At 40.0% G+C, this 23,837-nt stretch overlaps 1 protein-coding gene across 1 annotated transcript; it reads left to right on the forward strand.

The window, feature by feature from the left end:
- Nucleotides 1-23,621, forward strand: panx1 (pannexin 1). The gene is made up of 5 exons (XM_003219318.4): nt 1-417; nt 12,207-12,346; nt 16,116-16,339; nt 18,718-19,388; nt 21,425-23,621. Exons 1-5 carry the CDS (start codon nt 237-239, stop codon nt 21,514-21,516), a joined length of 1,308 nt encoding a protein of 435 aa, XP_003219366.2. The 5' UTR covers nt 1-236; the 3' UTR covers nt 21,517-23,621.
- The last annotated feature ends 216 nt before the right edge of the window (nt 23,622-23,837 follow it).

Consider the following 23,837-nt stretch of genomic DNA (forward strand, 5'->3'; position numbering starts at 1 on the left):
GCAGGCTTGGAAGAAGGAGCCAAACAAAGGGAGGCCGGGCGCCAGGAGGGTCTCTTTCCTCCTCCTCCTCCTCCTCTACTTTGGGGAGAAGGTCCTTTCTCGGCCTTTTCCAAGGGGTTGGCTGCAGGTGGGATGGGGCTGGTGGAGCTCCAGGGCGGGCGGGAGGGAAGAAGAGCCCCCTCCTGAGGAAGGAAGACCTTTTGTTGGCCTGAGCCTCCTCCTCGTCCTCCTCCGCCATGGCCATCGCCCACATCGCCACCGAGTACGTCTTCTCGGACTTCCTCCTGAAGGACACCGCGGAGTCCAAGTTCAAGGGGCTGCGGCTGGAGCTGGCCGTGGACAAGCTGGTCACCTGGATCTCCGTCGGGCTGCCTCTCCTCCTCATCTCGCTGGCCTTCGCCCAGGAGATCTCCATAGGTAAGCCCTTCAGCCTCCACTTGGGCACCACTTGGGCACCACTTGCCATGTGCCATCACAAAGCCCTGTAGCTTCAGTGCAGCCTGGCCCCACTTTGAAGGCCTTGGGGTTCTTGCTTGATGAGGTCTTGAGATGTTCCTCAAAGGACATCTCTCCATCTCCCCTGGGGTTGATGCTTGGTCAGGTCTTGAGTCTCCTCTGAGGTCATCTCCCCTAGGATTGAGCCATGGCAGTAGTGTCCAGCTTCATTCAACAGCAGTGGACCCCAACCATTGGTCCTCTATTGGCCTTCCACACAGCCCTATATCCCAGGATATCAAGGCAGAAAATCCCACAATATCTGCTTTGAACTGTTTTGACCAGGGGTTAGAATCCTATTACAGTAGAGTCTCACTTATCCAAGCCTCGTTTATCCAAGCCATTTTTGTAGTCAATGTTTTCAATATAGTATGATATTTTGGTGCTAAATTCGTAAATACAGTAATTACAACATAACATTATTTATTTATTTATTACAACATTTATATCCCGCCCTTCTCACCCAAGAGGGGACTCAGGGCAGCTTACAATAAACACACATATAAAAACTATACAATCTATATATATAAAAGAGTGATGGCATCAGGGCAGTGGACAAAACAACAAAACTACAGGCCCCCCAACCTCGAAATTGACAATACAACCCATCATCCACGGCTCTAGGTTGATACAACAAAAAGAAAAGAAAAATAAAGTCCTAATTAGAGGGAGAGGAATAATTGTTTTTATCCAATTGCTGCCAGTTACAAGGCTAAGTTCCGTCCACTTGGTCTCCTAGCAACCTACTCAGGCACAAGAGTTTGGAGAGACTCCTAAGGGCCATCCAACCCAACCCTTTCTACTATGCAGCAGGACACAATCCAAGCATTCACAACACATGGACAACGTATAAATACTATACAATACACAGGGACATAGACCCCCTCTACCCTCACCACTTTCACAGTACACAAACAACCAAATGCATACTAAACATAAAGACAACCATACAACAGACATTCAGTACCACCACTACCTCAACAAGTTCTCACCAACACCACCAGACAAGCCACAGCAATGCGTGGCCGGGCACAGCTAGTACACTATAAATCAGATTAAAAATTATTAACTTACATCAACATTCATAAAAAAATTCTAAAATGCAAATGGGCGTGTTTAAGTTCAAAAGACTGGGTCTGTCAATTGAGTTCTGGCGTACATTACTGTGTATTGAACTGCTTTTTCTGTCAAATTTGTTGTAAAGCATGATGTTTTGGTGCTTAATTTGTAAAATCATAACCTAATTTGATGTTTAATAGGCTTTTCCTTAATCCCTCCTTATTATCCAAGATATTCGCTTATCCAACCTTCTGCTGGTCCGTTTAGCTTGGATAAGTGAGACTGTACTGTACCTTGAGTTGTGGTCCGATGCTCAAACCACAACACCACACACTATTATGCTTCAGCCTAAGGTGTACTTAGGAGTCCACACTCACGTATACTTAGGAGTCCACACTCAGATAATGTGGGATTTTCTGCCTTGATATTCTGGGATATAGGGCTGTGTAGAAGGGTCCTTGGTGTTTTGGACTTCAACACCCAGAAAGCCCAGCCATATTACCAGCTGTTAGAGGACCCTCTGGTGGCCTAGGGGATAAAAGCCTTGTGACTTGAAGGTTGGGTTGCTGACCTGAAGGCTGCCAGGTTCGAATCCCACTCAGGGAGAGCGCGGATGAGCTTCCTCTATCAGCTCCAGCTCCATGCGGGGATCTGAGAGAAGACTCCCACAAGGATGGTAAAACATCAAAACATCCGGGCGTCCTTGCAGACGGCCAATTCTATCACTTCAGAAGCAACTTCGGTTGTTCCTGACACGAAAAAAAACAGCTGTTAGGAATTATGGGACCTGAAGTCCAAAACATCTGGAGGACTAAAGGTTGGAATCCACTGTTCTACAGCCATGGGAGGACTTTACCGCTTTTCAGAAAAAAGGCTAGTGATGTATGCATTGTTGAAGGCTTTCATGGCCAGAATCACTGGGTTGCTGTGAGTATTTTGGGCTGTATGGCCATGTTCCAGAAGCTTTCTCACCTGAAGTTTTGCCCACATCTGTGACAGGCATCCTCACAACCTCTGAGGATGCCTGCCACAGATGTGGGCGAAACGTCAGGAAAGAAAGCTTCTGGAACATGGCCATACAGCCCAGAAGACTCGCAGCAACCCACTAGTGATACAGTTGCTATCCTTGAGTGCCTTCAAGTTGTTTCAGAGCCATAGTGAGCCTATCCCAAGGCAAGGTCTGTCTTCCTCTGAGGCAGAGAGAGAGAGCAGTTTGGCCAAGTTTATCTAGTGGGTCCCATAGCTGACCTTTGGTTTACCAGTGTTTGAAATAGCAACCCCCCAAGTGTTTCACTATTTATCTGTTGATGTATGTTTGCTAACCTGTATTCTATGTGCATGTTGATTTGCCAGTTTGACTGTACCTCTTTGGTGTGAGAGGGGTTATAGACATGTGATTGTTCTCAGCCTGTACAGACTCAGGACTCCATTTTGTATTCATTTCTGTTCTAAACCTCCGTGGAGGTGGATGCATTTATTTATTATTTATTTACTTCATTTCAACCCTATCTTTCTCGATCCCAGAGAGGACTCAAGGCGCCTTACAAATCTAGCCAAAATTCAGTGCCACACAGGTAAGCAATAAAACACAGCTCATCAAAATATAAACAATCTAAACATATAAGTGAACATATAAACAGATTAAAACCATCTAAAACGCCGAGTCATGATCTCATGTCTGCATCAGACGTCAGTGGAGTTGGATGCATGTTGCTGTTAAGTTCTTCAGTTTAACTGCTGAGTTACCTGTGTGCCATTACATGAATGCTTATGAAAATCACTTGTTCAAAGGGTTGACTTCAAACAAGGTCATGCTTTTCTGGATTAGTGGTTTTATAAAGGTGGTCTCCACATATTCATGGAGATTTGCCAAAAGGATATGACATCATTTTCCTTTTCAGTAATGAAAAGGTTTGCCATTTATTATTGCCATTTATTTCCAAAGAGATATGTGCCTAGAGGGTGCAGTTATTTCCAATAACCAGTGTCCAAAGTTGCATATGCACTGTATTATTAATGCAGTTTGGCACCACCTTAATGGTCATGATTCAATGCTGTGGAATCCTTGGAGTTGTAGCTTGGTGATGTATCAGCCCTCTTTGACAAACAAAGATTGATGGTAGGCTGTTAGAAATGGTGGGGGTTGAAGTCCAAAACAGCTGGAGGGCCAAAGTTTGCCCATGCCAGGTGTAGGCGCACCCACAACCACAGGGTTTCCTTAGCAAGATTTGTCTTCCTCTGGGGCTGAGAAAGCGTGACTTGACCAAGATCTCCAAGTGGATTTCTACAGCTAAGCAGGAATTCAAATCACATTCTTCTAGTGTTCCAGCTCAACACTCAAACCACTGTGCCGTGATGGCACCTATTACAGGTTGAATATCCCTTTTCCAGAAATCCAGAATTGTCCACACAGGTGGTTGAGATAGAGACAGACACCTTGCTTTCCTATCATTTGGTGCACACGAACCTTGTTTCACAAAATTGTTAAAACATTGTGTATAAAATTACTTTTGGGTGATGTGTATGAAACAGAAATGAGTCATGTTTGGGCTTGGATCCCATCTCCAAGATATCCCATTTTTATGGAAATAATCCAAAATACAGAACACTTCTGGTACCAAGCATTTTGGAGGAGGGATACTCAACCTGCATTAATGATTCTGGTGCTCCTCTTCTCTTTTTCTAATGCTTGCGACAGCTAATCAATGTATTGAGTAAGACCAGGTCTCTGATCCAGTTTCAAAAGGAAAGGGCGTAGTTATGTTTGGCAGCTGCAACAAGCTGCAATCCTGAAGTTGCTCCCAAGTAGCAAAGGGCATTCCATAGTATTAAATTATGGTGGGCCCTTGATATCTGGTGGGATTTTGTTTCAATATCCCACCCTCCTGGATACGAAACCCATGAGTGCTCAAGTCTCATATACTTTGGCACAGTAAAATGGGAAAAATCAAGGTTTGCTTTTTGGAATATTTTCAAGACGTGGATGGTTAAATCTATGGATACAGAATCCATGTATATGTTGGCCTGTTGTATAGCACTGTGGTTCCACTTTAACTACAATAGGCCCCTTCTATACTGCCACATAATCCAGTTCAAAGCAGATAATCTGGATTTTATATGGCAGTGTAGAAGGAGCCATCGTTTCATCGTATGGAATCTGAAGTTCTGAAGTTTAGTGAAGGGTGCTTTGAACTCTCAACCAGGCATCTGTAGTGTCTTATACTGTTTGGGTTTCGTAGGATGTGGTCAGGGCAGTCAAAGTGAAACCATAATGCTATTATTGTGCAGGGTGGAAGACCGAAGACCTCACTAAACAGTCAGACACATAGATTAAATATGCTTTTAAGGTTGGGCGGTTTGAATCTAGGGAGAGCAGGTGAGCTCCCTCTGTCAGCTCCAGTTCCCAATGTGGGGACATGAGAGAAGCCTCCCACAAGGATGGTAAAGTATCAAACAAATCCAGCCCTGGCAGGATGCTCATAGTCTTTCTACTAATTCAGCTTGGTCTCTACTATGTTTAACTTGAGAAATGAAGACTCAATTTGGAAGACATGGGATAGGAATAGAGGGGAAAAACTTATTGAATATCATGGCCAGTTTGGGCCATGTATATGAATGTATATATCTTGTATTCATGAGTCGGTAAACAAGGATGGGCAACTTTAAAATGATTGGAGGCAATTTTTACCTTCCCATAGGCTATGCAGTGCTACCTCCTCCTCCTCAACATGCCCTCTAATGACAGACCAAGTTGGTAAATGTGCCTCCATAACTTATTTTTACCTGTTTTTGTACAAACAGGAAACCATCCTGACTCCAGCTTACCAGCTTTTGGAGAATAAATTGCTATTTTTTGCTTTACCTCTCTGCCTCCCTTCCACATGTTTAGCAGTTATTGTTGTTACATTCTTTCAAGTCATTTCTGACTTGTGGTGACCCAAAGATGAACATATCTCGCAGTTTTTCTGGCAAGATTTGTTCAAGAGTTTTAACCATCTGAGGCTAAGATGGCGTGGCCTACTCAAAGTCACCTGGTGGGTTTACAAGACTGAGCAGGGATTCAAACCCAGGTCTCCCAGACCCTACCTACATTGCCATATAATGAATTTTGAAACTACATTATATGGTTAGTGTAGTCCCATATAATGCAATTATATGAATCTACACTGACCATATAATTCCACAGATCAATAAAGCCCACTTGCCCAGTTTCCAATAGACCTCACAACCTCAGAGGATGCCTGCCATAGATGTGGATGAAATGTCAGGAGATAATGCTTTTGAGATATGGCCATACAGCCAGGAAAACTTACAGCAGCCCACTGTTAATTATTTGTTTTAATTATTTGTCTTGCTTAGCAGCAGAACAGCTAATCGTTGAAGAACAGGAGGAGGATAAGTAGTAGTTTGAAACAACGGTAATATGCTACAACCCTCTTTGCAACATTTCAATCAAGAGCTTGCATGGGTCAAAGTTTGAGCACTGAACTATGGCCCCATCTACACTGCCATATAATGCAGTTTCAAACTGCATTATATGGTCAGTGTAGATTCATGATGCATTTCAATAAATTGCATTATGTGCAATATAGTTTGAAGAGAATTACTTTGATGTAGAGTTGTGGAAACCTGATTTGTATTGCACTTCATGGGATTTTTGCAGGAGTGTATATGCACATACATTGTTGTTTTGTTGAATCCCTGCTCAGTCATGTAAACCCATAAGGTGACTTTGAGCAGGCCACACCATCTTAGCTTCAGAGGGTGGGAGAAATAACTCTTTGCTTGAGACAAGTGTGAATGTTGCAATTGGCCACCTTGATTAGCACTGAATGCCCTTGCAGTTTCAAAGCCTGGCTGCTTCCTGTCTTGGGAATCCTTTGTTAGGAGGTGTTAGCTGGCTTTGATTGTTTCATGCCTGGAATTCCCCTGTTTTCTGAATGTTATTCTTAATTAACACGTTTTGATAACTGGGAGTTTATCCAACAAGAGAACAATCCTACTTCCCACACTTTTTGCATTCAAAATTCACTCATAGGATTGCTGTGAATATCATTAAATCAAAGGCCCCATATACAATCCAGATTATCTGCTTTGATCAGGATTATATGGCACTGTAGATTAATATAATCCAGTTCAAATCAGACAATCTGGATTTTATATGGCTGTGTAGATGGGACTGAAGTCTTCTGGTTTAATTTGTAGATAAATTTCTCATCTGGATGTCAATCATCACTTCTCAAAAAGTGGGTTTATCTACATGCCGTCTGCAAATCACAAATGCATCCTGCCAGGTATTGAATTTAAGTAGAAAACAATAGCAGAACAACAAGAACATATCAACAATAATGGAACATTAAGAGTGAAGGAATCAAGGAATGAAGTATAAATTGAGTATCCCTTATCCACAATTCTTGGAACCAGAAGTGTTTTGGATTTTGCAACACCTGCATTTTCACATAAGTACATAATTAGATATCTTGGAGATGAGACACATCTCATGCCACATTTTGTTGTGTTCCTTGAATATAAATAATATATCGAAACTTGCAGAGTGAAAATATTTATCTCATTCTGGGCCACTTCCATCAGCTGCTTTTATAACTCATTATTTGTTTTTTTCAATGAAACTGTGCTGTTTTTCTTTTAAAAAAATTAATTACTTAATAACTGGCTTCAAAGTTCACATTAAAAACACAAAAGCATAGCACAGCGTCACCCTTAGTAAGTGAATTATGTTGCTTTTACAATAAAAAAGAAAGCAAACCTGGTTGTGAGCTGCTATATTTACAATGCTCCGTGGAGGTTTATTTTGCTATATATCTTGGTTGTAGATAATGGAAACTATGTGTAGATGCATATATCTGAATGGCACATCTGGGAAACCACTTCATGTCAACTTGGCACATCTGGGAAATAGCTTCATGTCAAATCTTTTGGCAGAGTCTATGCATCCTAGATCTATCAGCCCAGAGAGTTGCACTGGAAGACCTAGATATTCCTATAAAATCTGTGAATAATCACATCTGCACACCTACAAATGTGGAAGCTTGACTCTACTGTCCTGAATACCAAACTATGCAGTATTATGATCCTCATTGCATAAACAAATTGGAATAATTTTATTTTTAGATGAGTCTGCTGGGTGCAAGGCAGACTTGCTCAGACAAGTTTTACAACATGCTCTTCCAGCTGTCAAAGTGAAAATGCACTTATCTCTTCCAAAAAATGGTTTTGTCCGTTGGGGCTTATATAAATCTGTGACACTGGAATGCCCAATTGATTTTTGAAATCCCTTTTTTGGTCTTCGTTGCAACTGTTATTTTAAACACTGGTAACTGTAAGCATTGGGGCTTTCCATGGATGTGGAATGACGGGACTCCACAGCTGCCAGAGATTATGTTTCTAAAGGGGAGGGTGATCCTCCAGATGGAAAAAGTTGCAAAACAAAACTCTTCATTGCACTTAAGTGCTGCAGCATTTGATAGCAGCCACATTTTCCAATCCTCCAGTCAATCAAAGCCGCTTTTCTTTCTTGTTTCCATACCTTGCTACACTGTTACAGCATTTAGGATGTTGCCATAACAATTAATGTGGAATGTATATATAACAGTGTAGTATGACAGTCGCCCAGTCAACCTGATTTTTCTGGCAATCTATATTAAAGCGCTGAGCTGCTGAACTTGTGGACCAAAAGGTCGCAGGTTCAAATCTGGGGAGCAGGGTGAGCTCCTGCTGTTAGCCCCAGCTTCTGCAAACCTAGCAGTTCGAAGATATGCAAATGTGAGTAGATCAATAGGTACACAGCAAGCCAAATGTTTCAAAATCCAATTATCACAAAGATAGAAAGTGAGCTGAAATCTTCTAAACAGGGGCACAGAGAACAAAACAAACACCATATACAGTATATATATATAGAGAGAGAGAGAGACAGAGACAGAGGGACCTATATATATCTCTATCTATCTATCTATCTATCTATCTATCTATCTATCTATCTATCTATCTATCTGTATGGCTGGAGTTGCATTTCAAAAATGTACCTGTTCTAACTTACATAAAATTCAACTTAATAGCAAAACTACAGAACCTATATTGTTTGGAGACTGCCTGTATTGTGATACTGGAAAAAAATATTGGAATAAGATCAATGATCTTTCTTTGTGGATAGAAGTCAATTATTTGCAAATGACATCTCATTATTTTATAAAGAAGTACTACTCTTATTGATAAAACTACTCTTACTCCTCTTATTGAAAAAAGTCCTTCCTACATCTGCTTTTTTTGCATCTGTGTTGTATTGATTTTAGTGATAAACAAAATAGAAAAGAGCTGTTGTTCGCCCAATCAGTTGGCTGGATTTTTAGTTATGAAAGGGAGATTTCCTTCCTAATATGTTTATTGTATGTATTTTCTCTGTGCTGCATTTGTTAGTATTCAATAATAATAATAATAATAGTAGTAATAATAATAATAATAATAATAATAATTTATTTCTTACCTGCCTCCTCGTGGCTTGAGATGGGTTAAAGCATAATTAAAACACATAAACATTGTAAAGATTCTGTAAATACACATATTAAAATCTATTTCTAGAAAATATACATATTAAAACATATTTTTATGAAATACATATTAAAATACACAAAACAGAAATTAAAACATGGACACAAGTTTAAAATTCATGATTAAAACTGGCTGGGTAGGCAGAAAGAAATAAGTATTTAAATGGTTTTTTAAAGACCTATCTCTTGGTATTTAAATAGCCTAAATAGGAAGAAGGGAAATATTAGTGGTTCAAACCTAAATCCATTAATCTAAGGGAGAAAGGCCAAGGAATGAGAGAGCATTTTAAAAGATTACTTTTAAATCTTTTTTTAAAAATGTCAACTCTCTATAATAATAAAAGCCCAATCAGCTTTGAAAAGTGTGGACTGCAGTCCAAAAAGTAACTTCTCTAAGCCCTGAATCCACTTTGCCAATCGATAAAAGAAATAAGTGCCACTGAATTCAATGAATCTTATTTCCCAGCAAATGAGTATAAGATTGCAACCTAAAAAATGAAGGGAACCTATTTTCATGTTGGCCCAAAGATTGCGGGTTTGCAATATAAATTCTTCTGATTTTGGATACTACTGACTGACATACCAAGAGAACATCTGGACATTTGGCAATGAAGAGCACTAAGTTCTTGTGCTGATGCCTTGGTTAACAGCAGACCTTTTGTATCAGATCTTTGGAAAGCCCCTTTTCTCTGTCCATCTCTCTGCAGACATTTGGAAAGAAAGGAACTGTTGGGGTTCGCGCCAATTTATCTAGATCTAGTTTTTATTCCACTGTAACTCTAATGAAAGAGACACTGTTTTCATAAGCGAGTCCTGTGACCAGTTTGGGTATAGTATGACAACTGCCTTTCTAATGAATGACTGGCATGACTCACACTCAATTTCTTTATCTACGTTGTCAACAAAACTATTTCAGACTGACAGCATGTACATGTGGAAGTTACTATTCACAAGGTGCTGGATGGTATTGTGTTTTGCAGTGTATAGTACAGCCCTCTTATCCATGGGTCATACATTGCTGAGCTTGCCATAAAAACAGGAAATCTTGGATAAGAGCGAACCCCTATTTGACTGCCATGGCTCAATACTCTGAAGTCCTGGAAGTTGTAGTTTAGTGAGGCACCCGCACTTTTTGCAGATGAAAGACCTTGTAAAACTGCCCCATGGCAGCTAAAGTGGGTTCAAATTAATATTACAGTTCACCTTCGAAAGGTCTCTTGTATATAGATAGGTTTGGATTGGTGTTGGCACAACTAATGATATGTTTGTTGCTGTAGAGCTGAGGAATACCATGCAGGATACAACAGCAAATTCTAGTGAAAATATAGGAAACTACAGCTTCGGGCGAATTATGGGTTGTAGCATGTTTTACACCTGGATTAGTCTTAACAATGATTAACAATACTAAACTCTCCAATAAAATAGTATGTTAGGAAGACAGGAAAGTTTCCTGGTTTTCTTTCTGCAGGTTATACTTATGAGACCATTTCAAACTACACTGTTATGGCGGTATGATTCCACTTTAACCTTTGCTTCTTGTGGAATTGTAGTTTCGGGAGGCACTAGAGCCCTCTGGCCAGCAATTCTAAATGCTCCTTCCAGAACTGCAAATCCCAGGAAGCCATAGGACGAAACAATGGCAGTTAAAGTGGAATCATAGGGCTGTAACTGTGTAATATGAAAGGGCCAAACATGGAGTATTAAAAAGTGCAGATGTACATGTGAGTTCAACTTCAGTGGATCTGGAGCATGAAAAATGCAGCCCATGAAAAACATTTCTACCTCATACTGATACATATAAACACCGGTTGTTAAGTCACCCATCACAGCATTGTGTCCTATATGTATTAGGGCCTGGGCTGTGGCGCAGGCTGGTGAGCAGCCGGCTGCAGCCAGCTGCAACAAATCACTCTGACCAAGAGGTCATGAGTTCGAGGCCAGCTCGGAGCCTGCATTTGTCTCTGTCTTTGTTCTATGTTAAGGCATTGAATGTTTGCCTTATATGTGTAATGTGATCCGCCTTGAGTCCCCTTCGGGGTGAGAAGGGCGGAATATAAATACTGTAAAATAAATAAATATATAAATATTACTACCTTGGGTACCTGACATTGCCAGGGTTATTTGAAAAAGTCATTTTTTATTGTCCAAAATGCATGAGGTTGTGGGTGAACTACAACTCGCATCATGCCAGGTATAGCCCCTAAAACTCCATCAGTGGTTAAAGTTTGTCATGTTGGGCAAGTTTGCTCTCGGTGGAGTTCAGTGTGCTTTTTGGCTGTAGGGTAAACTACAGCTCCCACCATGCTCTCCCTCAATTCCCTCCAGTAGGTTCAGTTGGTCATGGGGGTTCTGTGTGCCAAGGTAGGTCCAGTTCCATCGTTGGTGGGGATCAGAGTGTTCTTTGATTGCAGGTGAACTATAAATCCCAGTACCTACAATTTCCAAATGTTAAGGCCAATTCCTCCCAAATCTCTCCACTGTTTTCTGTTCATCATGGGGTTCTGCATGCCAAATGTGGTCCAGGTCCATTGTTGGTGGCGGTCACAGTGCTGTGTCTTGATGCAGGGTGAACTACAACTTCCATCATGTTGAGTCAATGCCCCAAACCCCTCCTGTATGTTTAGTTCTTCAGTTGCTGATCAATTCCACTCTGTTTGCTGTGTGCCATAGGAAAGGGTAGAAATGGGTTAAGGGAGAGGCAGTCGGCAGGGTCATGCAAATTCCACAGCAATGGGGAGAGAAAGGAATATTGGAAAGTGTCTTTGGTAGAGTAAAAACAGAAAATCTAGGATGAAATTGTCCCTGAATGAAAGCCTTCACTTGGGTGGTGGGCAGGATGGTGTTTGTGGAGGACATTGGCAGGGCTCTTGGACATATTCATGGTGTTCACTATAACCTGCAATGTTCCTTGAAGGGAAGGCCATTGGTGGCTCCTTAGCACTGGGAGTTGTAGCTGTTTGTGGGAGAATGGACACCCGTGCCACATACACACATACAGATTTTCACATTTATTATGTGTATAGATAGATATATAGATATAGATGGTCTTCTTTCTTTTTGGCAATACATTCTTGTCTTATCTCCTAGGTACACAGATGAGCTGTTTTTCTCCGACCTCGTTTTCTTGGCGCCAAGCTGCTTACGTGGACTCTTTCTGCTGGGCAGCCGTACAGGAAAGACAGCTTTCCCAGAGCGACTCGGGACATCTTCCACTCTGGCTTCACAAAGTTTGTATAATTAGTTTATGGTCCTTATTATTTCTTTTTACAATTACTTTTCTCCACTTAATTGTTGTAGTTTGATTCATCTAGAAGTGTAAAATATGGAAACTTTCAGTAAAGCATATTGGCCATGGTAAACAAGGAGTCTGTCCTAATGTCGACAAAGAAGGTTCCTGTATTGCTAAACCTCACCCTTATACAGAATTTGCTTGTCAGAAGCACTTTAGGGAAGTGGGAAAGTAAGACTCATAAAATATGACATTTATGTCAAATTTGGGAGGCTTGAGCTAGGAGATTTTATTTATTTTATTTTATTTATTTAATTTATATACCGCTCTTCTCCCCCAGAGATGCTACCTAAATAAGGATACTGAATAGCTGCTAGAGAATACTGGACGTTAACTTGTTATTTCCTGTGTGGATGCGTATTAAGTTTTAATACATGAGTTGTATTGTAGGCATTTTTGCAGACTTAAGTGGCACTAAGAAAAATTGCTTTTTTGAACTACAATGGACAGAATCCCCTAGCTAACATGGGTATTATAGAGGTTTTGACTCAAAATGTAACTTTTGCAAGCTCTGATTGCAACAGTGTCAATTACTTACAAAGATTTTCTCCCGCCTTCCTATACAGTGTTCCCTCACTTATCGCGGGGGTTAGGTTCCAGGACCACCTGCAATAAGTGAAAATCCGTAAAGTAGGGATACTATTTTAATATTTATACATTATTTTAGTAGTTATACACTATTTTAAGTCTTTATCAACCAATTGTGTGTTGATAAATCGCCTCCTCCTCCTCCCGTTGCCGCTTGGGCTCCTTTTCTCTCCTTTTGGCTTTTCCTTCCTCTCTTCCTTTGGCTGAAAATTGTAATTTTTTGTGATTTATAATAGTATTTTAGAGTTTATTGAAAAACTGCAAAACAGCGAATTTGCAAAAAGTGAACTGCGAAGTAGTGAGGGAACACTGTACATTCTAAGTTAACTGGTTCCTCATGATAGTAAATATGTTTTCTCATGATCCAATCAGTGAATATGAATCCTTTTATCCTCATACTTAATTAAGTAACAATTATGTATATAGAAGAGTAGTTTAGATTTACTCATCCTTAACTGTTTTATATTAATGATTACTATTTAGCCAGGTTGTGGCGCAGGCTGTTGAGCAACCAGCTGCAGCCAGCTGCAACAAATCACTCTGACCTAGAGGTCATGAGTTCAAGGCTAGCTCGGAGCCTCCTTTTGTCTTGTCTTTGTCCTATGTTAAGGCATTGAATGTTTGCCTTATATGTGTAATGTGATCCACCCTGAGTCCCCTTTGGGGTGAGAAGGGTGGAATATAAATACTGTAAATAAATAAATAAATAAATGACCTCCTTATCTGCCAGTTCAATAGACACTGTTTCACTTACACATGCTCCAAAAATATTTCCTCTGGAAGTGTTTGTGGGCTTCTCTAAGCCCTCCAGTGGTATTCTCTATTATGCCTCCAGGCCAAATACGGTCAAAATGCAGGGTTTGCTATTATCCATGGTTTTAGGTATCTATGAGGGATATTAGATCCTGTATCCTGTGGATAAAGATGTTGAACATGTTGGAAATAGCAACCTTCTACAAGCCTCCTATACTAGTCATTTGTTACATATATAATTGTGATTGCTTACTATATTGTATGCATATATTGATATGCAGTTTTCTCTTAACTCTATGTTGTTTGAGGTTGTGGGAGGAACTACAGACCATGTGACCAGATTTGGGACTGAGACTCCATTTTAAAAGCCAGTTTACATCAGAGACAGTACAATTTAGAAGTCAATCATTACAGTATGCAATTGTCAGTGTTAGCGTTAAGTCAGTGTGAGTATGCTGTAGTGAATAGTCAGTCTGTATTGAGTCAATATTCAGTAATATATCAGACTGAAGAGAGTCTGTATGCAACAAAGAGACTGAAACAGAATGCTTTAGAGAACTTACTGTTTAAACTCTCGACCAATAAGAAATGTACCTGTATGCTGAATACATGAAGTTTGTAAGTAAATTAACTATGTTACTATTGGTGTCTTGAGAGCATGATTTAAAAGAAGTATATTTTATGGGAGAGTAGATTTTTTTGGGCAACTGAAATAACACTTCTGAAGATCTGCTTTATATTTTGTGCATTGGCATATCTTTGTTTCTAACAGTTCAGAGAGAAAACCAGGTATATCAGTCTAACAACTGAGAAGCCTAATTTGCCTTGCATGAATACTAGTTGATATTTACCACTAAAGGAGAAGATTCACTCAAACAAGTATTTTAACTCTTCTCAGGAAGATCATACTTTACAAACAGGTTATGATGATTCCAAATAGTGTGAATGCCAATTAATCTCCAAAAGGGTCACGCTTCCAAAAGGCTATGGAAATTCCTGGTTTTCCAAAAGGTTATGATCTCTAAAAGGTCGTGCCTTTCCAAAAGTGCAATATTGTTTTCACCATCATAATTCCTCTTCAGCCTATTTCATAAGGCATCAATTGCCTGGAGAGAAAGAGATACTTTTTGCTGGCAGTCGGAGCATGGACAGAAGGCAACACAAAATACTGGCCCATGTCAGCATTGATTCAAAATAGTGAAGTAAAAAATTCTAATATAGAAAAAAATACATATATTGTTAAAGGAAATAGGTATAAAAATTACACAAGTGGGGTTTAGAATCTAAAACACCTCTAGACTTAGAAAAAGATTGAGTTTATATAGGGCTCCTTCTCAGTCTGCTGTTTTAGTTTTCAGACATGGTATGTGCAATTTGAGACTGCTTTCATTTCCTGGATCCTGCACAGATTGCTCAGCTCATTTCCCAGATGCAGGCTCATTTATCGGAGGAATTCAGAATCTGTGGATGAGCCTGCCAAAGTACTTTAAGCTGGCCTTTCCTCTTCTGTGGTGCTTTCCCATATTGCTGCAGTGCTGTCCGTCTAATGTTTCACTTCTCAAGCATAGCAGGGAACTTTCAATCATCAAATCACAGCTGATTATTGAATTGGCACTTCACATTTGTGCTTGGTTTTACAGCCTTGTCCTTTATCGCAGTATCTCTGACATCCCAAAGCAGTGGAAATGTCATGTAAACCCTTACAGGGTTTGACACTTACAGGGTTGTTGTGCATTTTCCAGGCTGTATGGCTGTGTTCCAGAAGCATTCTCTCCTGACATTTCGCCCACATCTATGGCAGGCATCCTCAGAGGTTGTGAGATATATTTGGAAAACTAAGCAAGGGAGGTTTATATACTTGTGGAAGGTCCAGGGTGGGAGAAAGAACTCTTGTTTGTTGGAGGCCAGTGTAAGTGTTGTATTTAATCACCTTGATTAGCATTAATGGCCTTGCAAGCTTCAATCCTTTATTCTGAGGTGTTAGCTGTCCCGATTGAGTCATGTCTGTAATTCCTCTGTTTTTAGAGTGTTGTTCTTTATTTACTGTTCTGATTTTAGAGATTTTTTTTAAATCCTGGTAGGAGCTAACAATCAGTGTTGCAGTCCAAGAACCAGTTGCTCCCTCAACCTGCTGTGTTAAAATTTCAGACTTACCCTTAATAGCACAATCAGAATGTAATCCCATTCTAACTGTGCACAGGGTTGCAACCTACCATTTTTGTATTTCTCCAGTCTGCTTTCCAAAAGTGAGCCCTACGTCAGTTGCCGCATACATTTCATTTTGTTAAATTTCATAGCAGTTGTGTCGTAGATAGATCTGATGTGACCTAACTCCACATCTTGATGGTTTTCTTTCTTTCTTTCAGTTTTTCCCCTACATCCTTCTGCTGCTCGCAATCTTGCTGTACCTGCCATATCTCTTCTGGCGTTTCATGGCAGCACCCCACCTCTTCTCAGACCTGAAATTTATTATGGAAGAGCTTGACAAGGCCTATAACAGAGCAATCAAAGCTGCAAACAGCTGCTCTAATGGTGATTCAAAGGATGCTTCTTGCTCCATGCCAACCCCAAATGAGAACGTTCCCCAGAGGTAACAACACACACCTTGCTGGTTCTCTCCCCATCCCAGTTTATAGATTTGTTTTTAATACACATCACTGAGAAATATGTCTAGTGCCCATTTCCAGATTACAAAATGATGGAGGGATAGTTAAGAAGAAGCATAAACTTTTTGTTTCCCAGTGTTTGTTTAAGAAAAAATCCTGTAATATGAATAGCAGAGTTTGGAAGAGGAGAGGGAGTTGGATTGCAATTCTGAGGATTTGAATAGTTTTCTTATGTATAAAAATAACTATTCCAAGGGAAAGATATAAATGTGACTTTTCATCCACATGTTGTACCATCAGATTGGAGGATGGAGTGAGATAAAACAAAACTGAATTAATTAGTGGGATCTCATTCTCACATGCATGTCCATATTTCAGTTTTCAGCACTTAATTGCTATACATCTGGACACCAAAGCCCCAATGATCCTTGCTGATCTAAACAGTGTTAGAAGGTTTCTGCTGGCCCAAAGCAATAAATGCACAAGCACAGTTTTAAAAAAACTGTTTGAATTATAATTCCAGTTTGTCACGTATAATAATAATTCAGTGTGATATAAATCCCATTGATTTATGGAAGTTTCTCTAGTTAGAACTAGCAGTTGCAATTGTGACTAGACAGTATATTTATAATTATTAAATGAAGTAGCTAACCCTGCCAAAATGTGTGGCACTATAAAAGTGTGGTTATTATCTGGCACCTTGTTCTTGATATACATTGACTTCATACCTAATATTTGTGTATGTCTTTTTATGGTCATTGTGTGATAATTCCGCTCATTTTAAGGCTCACCTTCTTTTAGTACCCTCCAAAACACTCATGTAGAGCAACGGTTCACAAACCTTTTCAGTCATGGAACCCTTCAAAAGACCCTTTTCCTATTGCAGAACCCTAACACAGAGCCCTGATTTTCTCACAGAAACTTAATTCGGGCTGTGGCGCAGCTGGCTAGTAACCAGCTGCAATAAATCACTACTGACCGAGAGGTCATGAGTTCGAAGCCCGGGTCAGGTTAAGCCCCCAGCCATTAAATAGCCTGGCTTGCTGTTGACCTATGCAGCCCCGAAAGACAGTTGCATCTGTCAAGTAGGGAAATTTAGGTACGCTTTATGCAGGAGGCTAATTTAACTAATTTACAACATCATAAAACTGCCAGCAAAACACGAGGAAAGGAATGAGGAAGTACAGCCACTAGTGGACAGTGAAGCAACAGCTCCCCCTGTGGCCGGAATCGTGAAGCTGGAAAAAAATGTTAAATGCCTCTGTGTCTGTCTATATATGTTGTTTGTCTGTTGGCATTGAATGTTTGCTATATATGTGTTCATTGTAATCCGCCCTGAGTCCCCTTCGGGGTGAGAAGGGCGGAATATAAATACTGTAAATAAATAATAATAAATAATAATTCTGCCCCTAAGCATTGTGAATCCATGAAGTTCTTCCTTCTTTTATTTATTCCTTTTGTCTGAGTGTTTTGTTTGTTTTGTATAATGTAGTAAGATTGGAAATTGATAGAAAATATTTCAAACATAACCACAAACCTTCATTTTGGCACAATAAAAGATTGGATATAATAAACATTTACTTTGGTACAGGAAAATACTGGATTCACATGTCAAGTGATAAATGAAATTGTTTCATTATTGTATGAAAAATAGTTTTGAAATTGAGCTTCATATCTGACAGCTGAATATGTAAATCTGAGACAGCATCCAGCTTCCTCCTAAATTTGTTTTTGGTGAAAGCAAAAGCTGAAAAGTCTGATTCTCATTGATAGGTGGACATGAAGGGGAGCATTGTTCAGATAACCTTTCCGGCTACTGATAGTTATATGGCTATCAGTCTTACCCAATAGTCATTCAGTGGCACAGATTCAAATGTCATTTTAAAGAAGACATTTAATTTCAGTAAGATCTTCACACTCTGGCCTTTTTTTGTGGACCCCTACAATGCTCTTGCAGTTAGGGAACCCAGTTTGGGAAGTGCTGGTAGGGAGCCAGGGAGTGACCAAGAAGTCTCCCAACTGTATTCCTATCTCTGGATACATAATGATAAAAACTTTCTTTGGGATCTTTTTGGGTTCTCCAGAAGTCCCAGAGAATGACTATATTGGAGAGATATAGGTGGAATGTGAGACTTACAGGAGACGAAATGGAGCTGAGATCCAACTGGTTGAACTTTTACTCCATCTCTTCACACTGATCTTGGTTTTTGCTAAAGACAAGCTCTTCCAGAATTTAGCTAAAAGTATGACATTGTTTTGGAAATTTGAGTGAGACCCATTTCCTAAGTGTGTTTTTATATTTTTTTTAGATAAATTAAATCCTCATATAATAGCTTTGGATGTTTGCTTTTTCCAAATCCAGCTTCTGGGAGATATCTGACAGCTGCTTTAAGTATCCCATTGTGGAGCAATACCTGAAGACAAAGAGGGGCACCAAGACCTTAATCATCAAGTATATATTTTGTCGTTTGCTTACACTGACAATTATTCTCCTGGCTTGCGCCTATCTGGGTTACTATATCAGTCTTTCCTCAGTGACTGATGAATTCATCTGCAACATCAAACGTGGGATCTTAAAGAATGATACAACTGTTCCAGAAAAGTTTCAATGCAAAATGGTTGCTGTCGGCGTCTTCCAGGTGCTCAGTTATATCAACTTCTTTGTCTACATCCTCCTCTTGCCGCTGGTGATCTATGCACTGTTGGTGCCATTGAGGCAAAGTACAGACATCCTCCAAGTATATGAGCTTCTGCCAACATTTGATGTTCTCAAATTCAAAACAAAGAGCTACAACGACTTAAGCCTCTACCTTCTCTTCCTGGAGGAGAATGTCAGTGAACTGAAATCTTACAAGTGCCTCAAAGTTCTGGAGAACCTGAAAGGCAATGGAGAAAAGTTTGATGCCATGCAACTCCTGGTGAACCTTGGCTCAATTAAAACAGACACCGTAGATCGCAAGGCACCTTCCACCAAAAGCATTGATGGAAAGAAAGTTGAAGAAGAAAAAGAAAAGAATGTAACACAGTTACAGGGTAAGGTTGCATCTATTTTACAGTAGACCTTCCACTTCTGTGGGAGTCATGGACACAAGACCCTAATAATCAATTCCATGAATAATCAAATCCACAAAGGTTAAACCTGTAAATAAGTTTTTAGTTTGCTTAACTGCACAGTTATTTGCATACTGTTATAAAACAGATGATAGCAGTTTGCAAAGTTTTACAATACTATACTAATCACAGCAAAAGCAACAACAACAAAAACCCACTCAAGCAAACAAACCAGTAACAAAAAGCATTACAGCAGCAACACACAAAATCAATGCAAACTTCTGCATCTTCCTTAAGACAGTGTATTGGGAATTGAAGTCCTTCACGTGAACAAAATCATTTGCACAAATCTGTGCAAATATCAGCAGAATGATTTTGTAGAAACATTGGGAAGTAGCTTCCACTGTGTTCAATGGAGTTCTCCTCAAGGAAATGTTCAAAGAATTGCAACCTTGAAGCAATGGATTCAACTTGGGTCTAAATCCACTTGTTTAATTCCAACTAGAGTAGACCCATTGAATTATGTGAATTTAATGCGTTTCCTAGAGTTGGGAGTAATAAAAGGATTCAGGCCCAAGCAATTTGTTAATGACTGAATTAGATACCATTGAGTTCAGTGAGTTTTCCAAATTAGGACTAAAGGCTTGCCTGTACTGGCTAAAAAAAACCCAGACTTGCCTTGAATAGAAGGTTGGGAGTCTTCACGATGTACGGCTACTTCCCATGAATTTGGAGGTTTTAACCAACTTTGCTTCTTTTTGGACAAAGTCAGGGAATACTCCAGAGTTTGCTGGAAGCTCTGAAGTATCCCAGAGCTTTAGGACAATCTAGACAGCTGGTTCTGATCTGTTTTGGCCTGATCCACTGTCCAGACAAAACACTGGTGCCAACACACTCCCTGTGCACATCATTGTAGATAACAGAATGGATTTTGGCCATGTCACTGCTGCTCCTACCATGTTTCCCCAAAAATAAGACAGTGTCTTATATTAATTTTTGCTCCCAAAGATGCTCTAGGTCCTATTTTCAGGGGATGTCTTATTTTTCCATGAAGAAGAATTCACATTTATTGTTGAACAAAAAATGAACATTTATTATATACTGTACAGTAGTTGTCATCATAAACCAGCATAACCAGACAAACTGTGAATCCTATCAAGAATTTCTTGTTGCTACCAATATTTCCATGTATAACACTTTATGGTACATACATTTACCGATCCTGCATGCTCTGGTGTTCTGTTCGGCGGGCATGCTTCCAAACAAAAACTTTGCTAAGTCTTACTTTCAGGGGAGGCCTTATATTTAGCAATTTAGCAAAACCTCTACTAGGTCTTATTTTCTGGGGATGTCTTATTTTAGGGGAAACAGGGTAGCTAGACATGAAGCCCTAGGCTATCATGGGCACCTCTGCTAATATCGGAACAGGGCACTTGCACAGCCATCATGAAGGAGTAGGCAATCTCCCCTCCTTCTTGCTTGTCATGTGGATAACCCATTTTGACTTAGCAGAGTTGCCAATGTGACCAGCAAGAAGGAGGGGAGATAGCGAGTTGCTGTGTGCACTTTTGCACGGGGCTCACCTGCCTGGTGTAGATGATCCTAAGGTTGGATCCTACCCAGCTCCTTTTCATTTTAAATACTAACTCTGGTATGGAGCATGGTGGGTGCCATATTGGTCCCATTCACATGTGTCTTTTTCCCCTCTCTTCTCAAATTTATTTATTTATTTACTCAATTCTTTGTATTATGTCCCACTAGGTTGGGATTCTTGTGGGTATATTCTTGTGGTTATATTTTAGGTGGCTGGAAACACCAGTCCAAAAAGACAAAAGATCTTTGAACACTGTGCTTTAGGCCTGTAAACTGAGCAGTGGAGAATTCTTCTCCATGGAGTAGAGAGATCAGTGATATTGCTCATCCCACTGGATGTTTCATGTTTCAGAGCAATAAGGATACTCATTAGTATATATGTAAAAAAAGGATAACAGGATGTTCTATTGTTTCTCCATCTTCAGATGTGAGCGGGACGACAACACCAGCAGACGGAGGGAAAAAAAGTAAAGATGATGGCAAGCTTCGTCAGAGGCTCCTAGATTCTTCTTGCTAATGGACACCTTTGGAGTTGTATTGATTAGGAGAGTTCTTCCCACATAAGCCATAGTGATCACTTTGATGGCTTTCATCTTGCATAAACAAGAACTAGACATAAGTTAATTATTGTTTACAAGCTTTTTATAGACCTGTGTTTACATACCTGTCCACGCTCCCGTCATTAAAGCAGGTACAAATAAGTACCCAAAATGTGGGGACAAAATGCTACTCTCTGGACCTCAGGGGACTACTCTCCTAATGCACTCTCCACCTCCTTATTTTTATTTGTATTTTTTTAAAATAGACTGTCCCACCCCTTGAAGTCTCTAAGGGGCATAGCACTACCTTTCACAATTCCTGGGCTTTTTTACATGTCATTTTGTTGTGTGCCTTCAAGTTGCTTCCGACTTATGGCAAACATCAGATGAACCTATCATGGGGCTTTCTTGTCAAGAGTTGCTCAGAGGAGGTCTACCTTTATCTTTCTCTGAGGCTTGGAGAGTGTGACCTGCCTAATAAGGTCAACCAGTGGGTTTCCATGGCTGAGCAGGCGCTCAAGAGTTGTAGTCTAATACTCAAACCACTACAGCATTCTGGCTCACACCCAGATTTACTTGTGTTTACTAAGGCGGCACGTGCTGTGCCATAATTGCCTTCATGCTCCCTAGAGATATGGGTGAATTTGGGATTTTACAAATGCAAAGCAAAATTTTCTTTCTTAATTTTGGGGATGAGGGGCAATCAAGGACCTCAGAAATGTTCTTGAGGGCCTAAGAGGATTCCCAACTCATGGGTACACTGGTGGACTGCAAGACCTAAAATAAGGTCTGCGAGATGTGCGGGGAAAATCAGCTCTAGATTATTAAATATGGTTTTCTGTTGGCGAGCAGATGTTCTGTATCAGAAACTAGACCTGATGTGGTCTTTTCAATGCAATTTTCTGAATCAGCACCCCAAATAACCAAACCGAATCTAAAGTTGACCGAAAACTGATTTGTAACCCTTTTGGTACTAATGTTGGAGAGTGGTCCCTGGTCAAAGTGATCTTTGGTCAAAGTGGTCCCAGGTCAAAAAATGATTGGGAACCACTGCTTTAAAGGCATTGTAGTAAGAAAGTGATTTATTACAGAGAGAGGACTATGGAGAAAAAGCTAACTTTTTTGTTAATTGTCATCAAGCTGGCTTTTACTTATGGTGAGCTTGTGAATGAGAGCTACCCTGTAAGTTACCCTGTTACCAACAGTGTGACTTAGCTCTTTAAAACTCGGGGCAGGCATGGCTTCCTTGATTGACTCTCTCCCACTGGTCATGCAGACTTCTTCTCTTCCTACTGCCTCATTAAGTATTTTTCTCTTTTTTTAAAGAGTCCTATCTTGTGATATGTCCATGGTATGGCAGTTTCAGCATCATCACCTTGACTTCTAGGGAGAGAATTTGGGCTTGATTTCCATAGTATCTGTTGAAATGTATTGCCTCCAGAACTTCATTTCAAAGGAGTTGGTTCTCTTTTGTCAGCCACCTTCATTGTTCAGTTTTTCAGTAATTAAGGCACATGCCATCTCATTTCACAAAGTGAATGAGTTCCTAGGCATTTGGAAAATTTGGTACCAAAGTCAAAGATAGCATGGAAAGTGCAGGTTCCTTCATCATAAAAAAAAAGGGGGGGGGGAGACTAGTTCAACGTGTTTCAGGAAACTATTTCAGATAGTTCCATTGACATCTATGAAAGGACCACAGTCAGGACTTGGAAGCAACAAAATCCTATTGCTTACTGAACCTAGTATTAACGATGATGTATCTCCATTGTGACTACTGGCCATGGAGCACCATAATCAAAATGGTTATCCAATTATTTGTGTTCTTATTTGCATAAAGATTGTGGTCCCAAATGGCTCATGATATATCAAAATGAGCATCTTGAAATAAAACAATTTTTAAAACCCAATTATAAATAAATGATTACCAATACCCAGAACATGAATAGGCAAAAACATAAGTAGAGCAACAATTGGTCTATACAGCTACATGTAAAAGCATGCAAGGAAACCGATTGAATCAATGTTTAAAACTAAACAGAAATAACAATACTGCCTGGCATGGGAATAAAAATACTTTACCTAACATGCCTCATTTCATAAAAGCAACATGAAGCTCTCCGCAATTAACCGCACTGCTTGGTAATCAGCCACCTTTGTGGCAACCTCTTTCTGCTTCAAGCCTAGGTCTTCTCTGTTGATCTCCATAGCTTTTAGGGAGCTTAAATTTATCACTTTTTGTTCAAGTCCAGCACATGCACAAGAAGAGATTGATGTTACTCAGTGTCTCTCTTCTTAGCAC

Source organism: Anolis carolinensis, chromosome 3, assembly GCF_035594765.1.
Source record: "Anolis carolinensis isolate JA03-04 chromosome 3, rAnoCar3.1.pri, whole genome shotgun sequence".
Classification (NCBI taxonomy): Eukaryota; Metazoa; Chordata; class Lepidosauria; order Squamata; family Dactyloidae; genus Anolis; species Anolis carolinensis.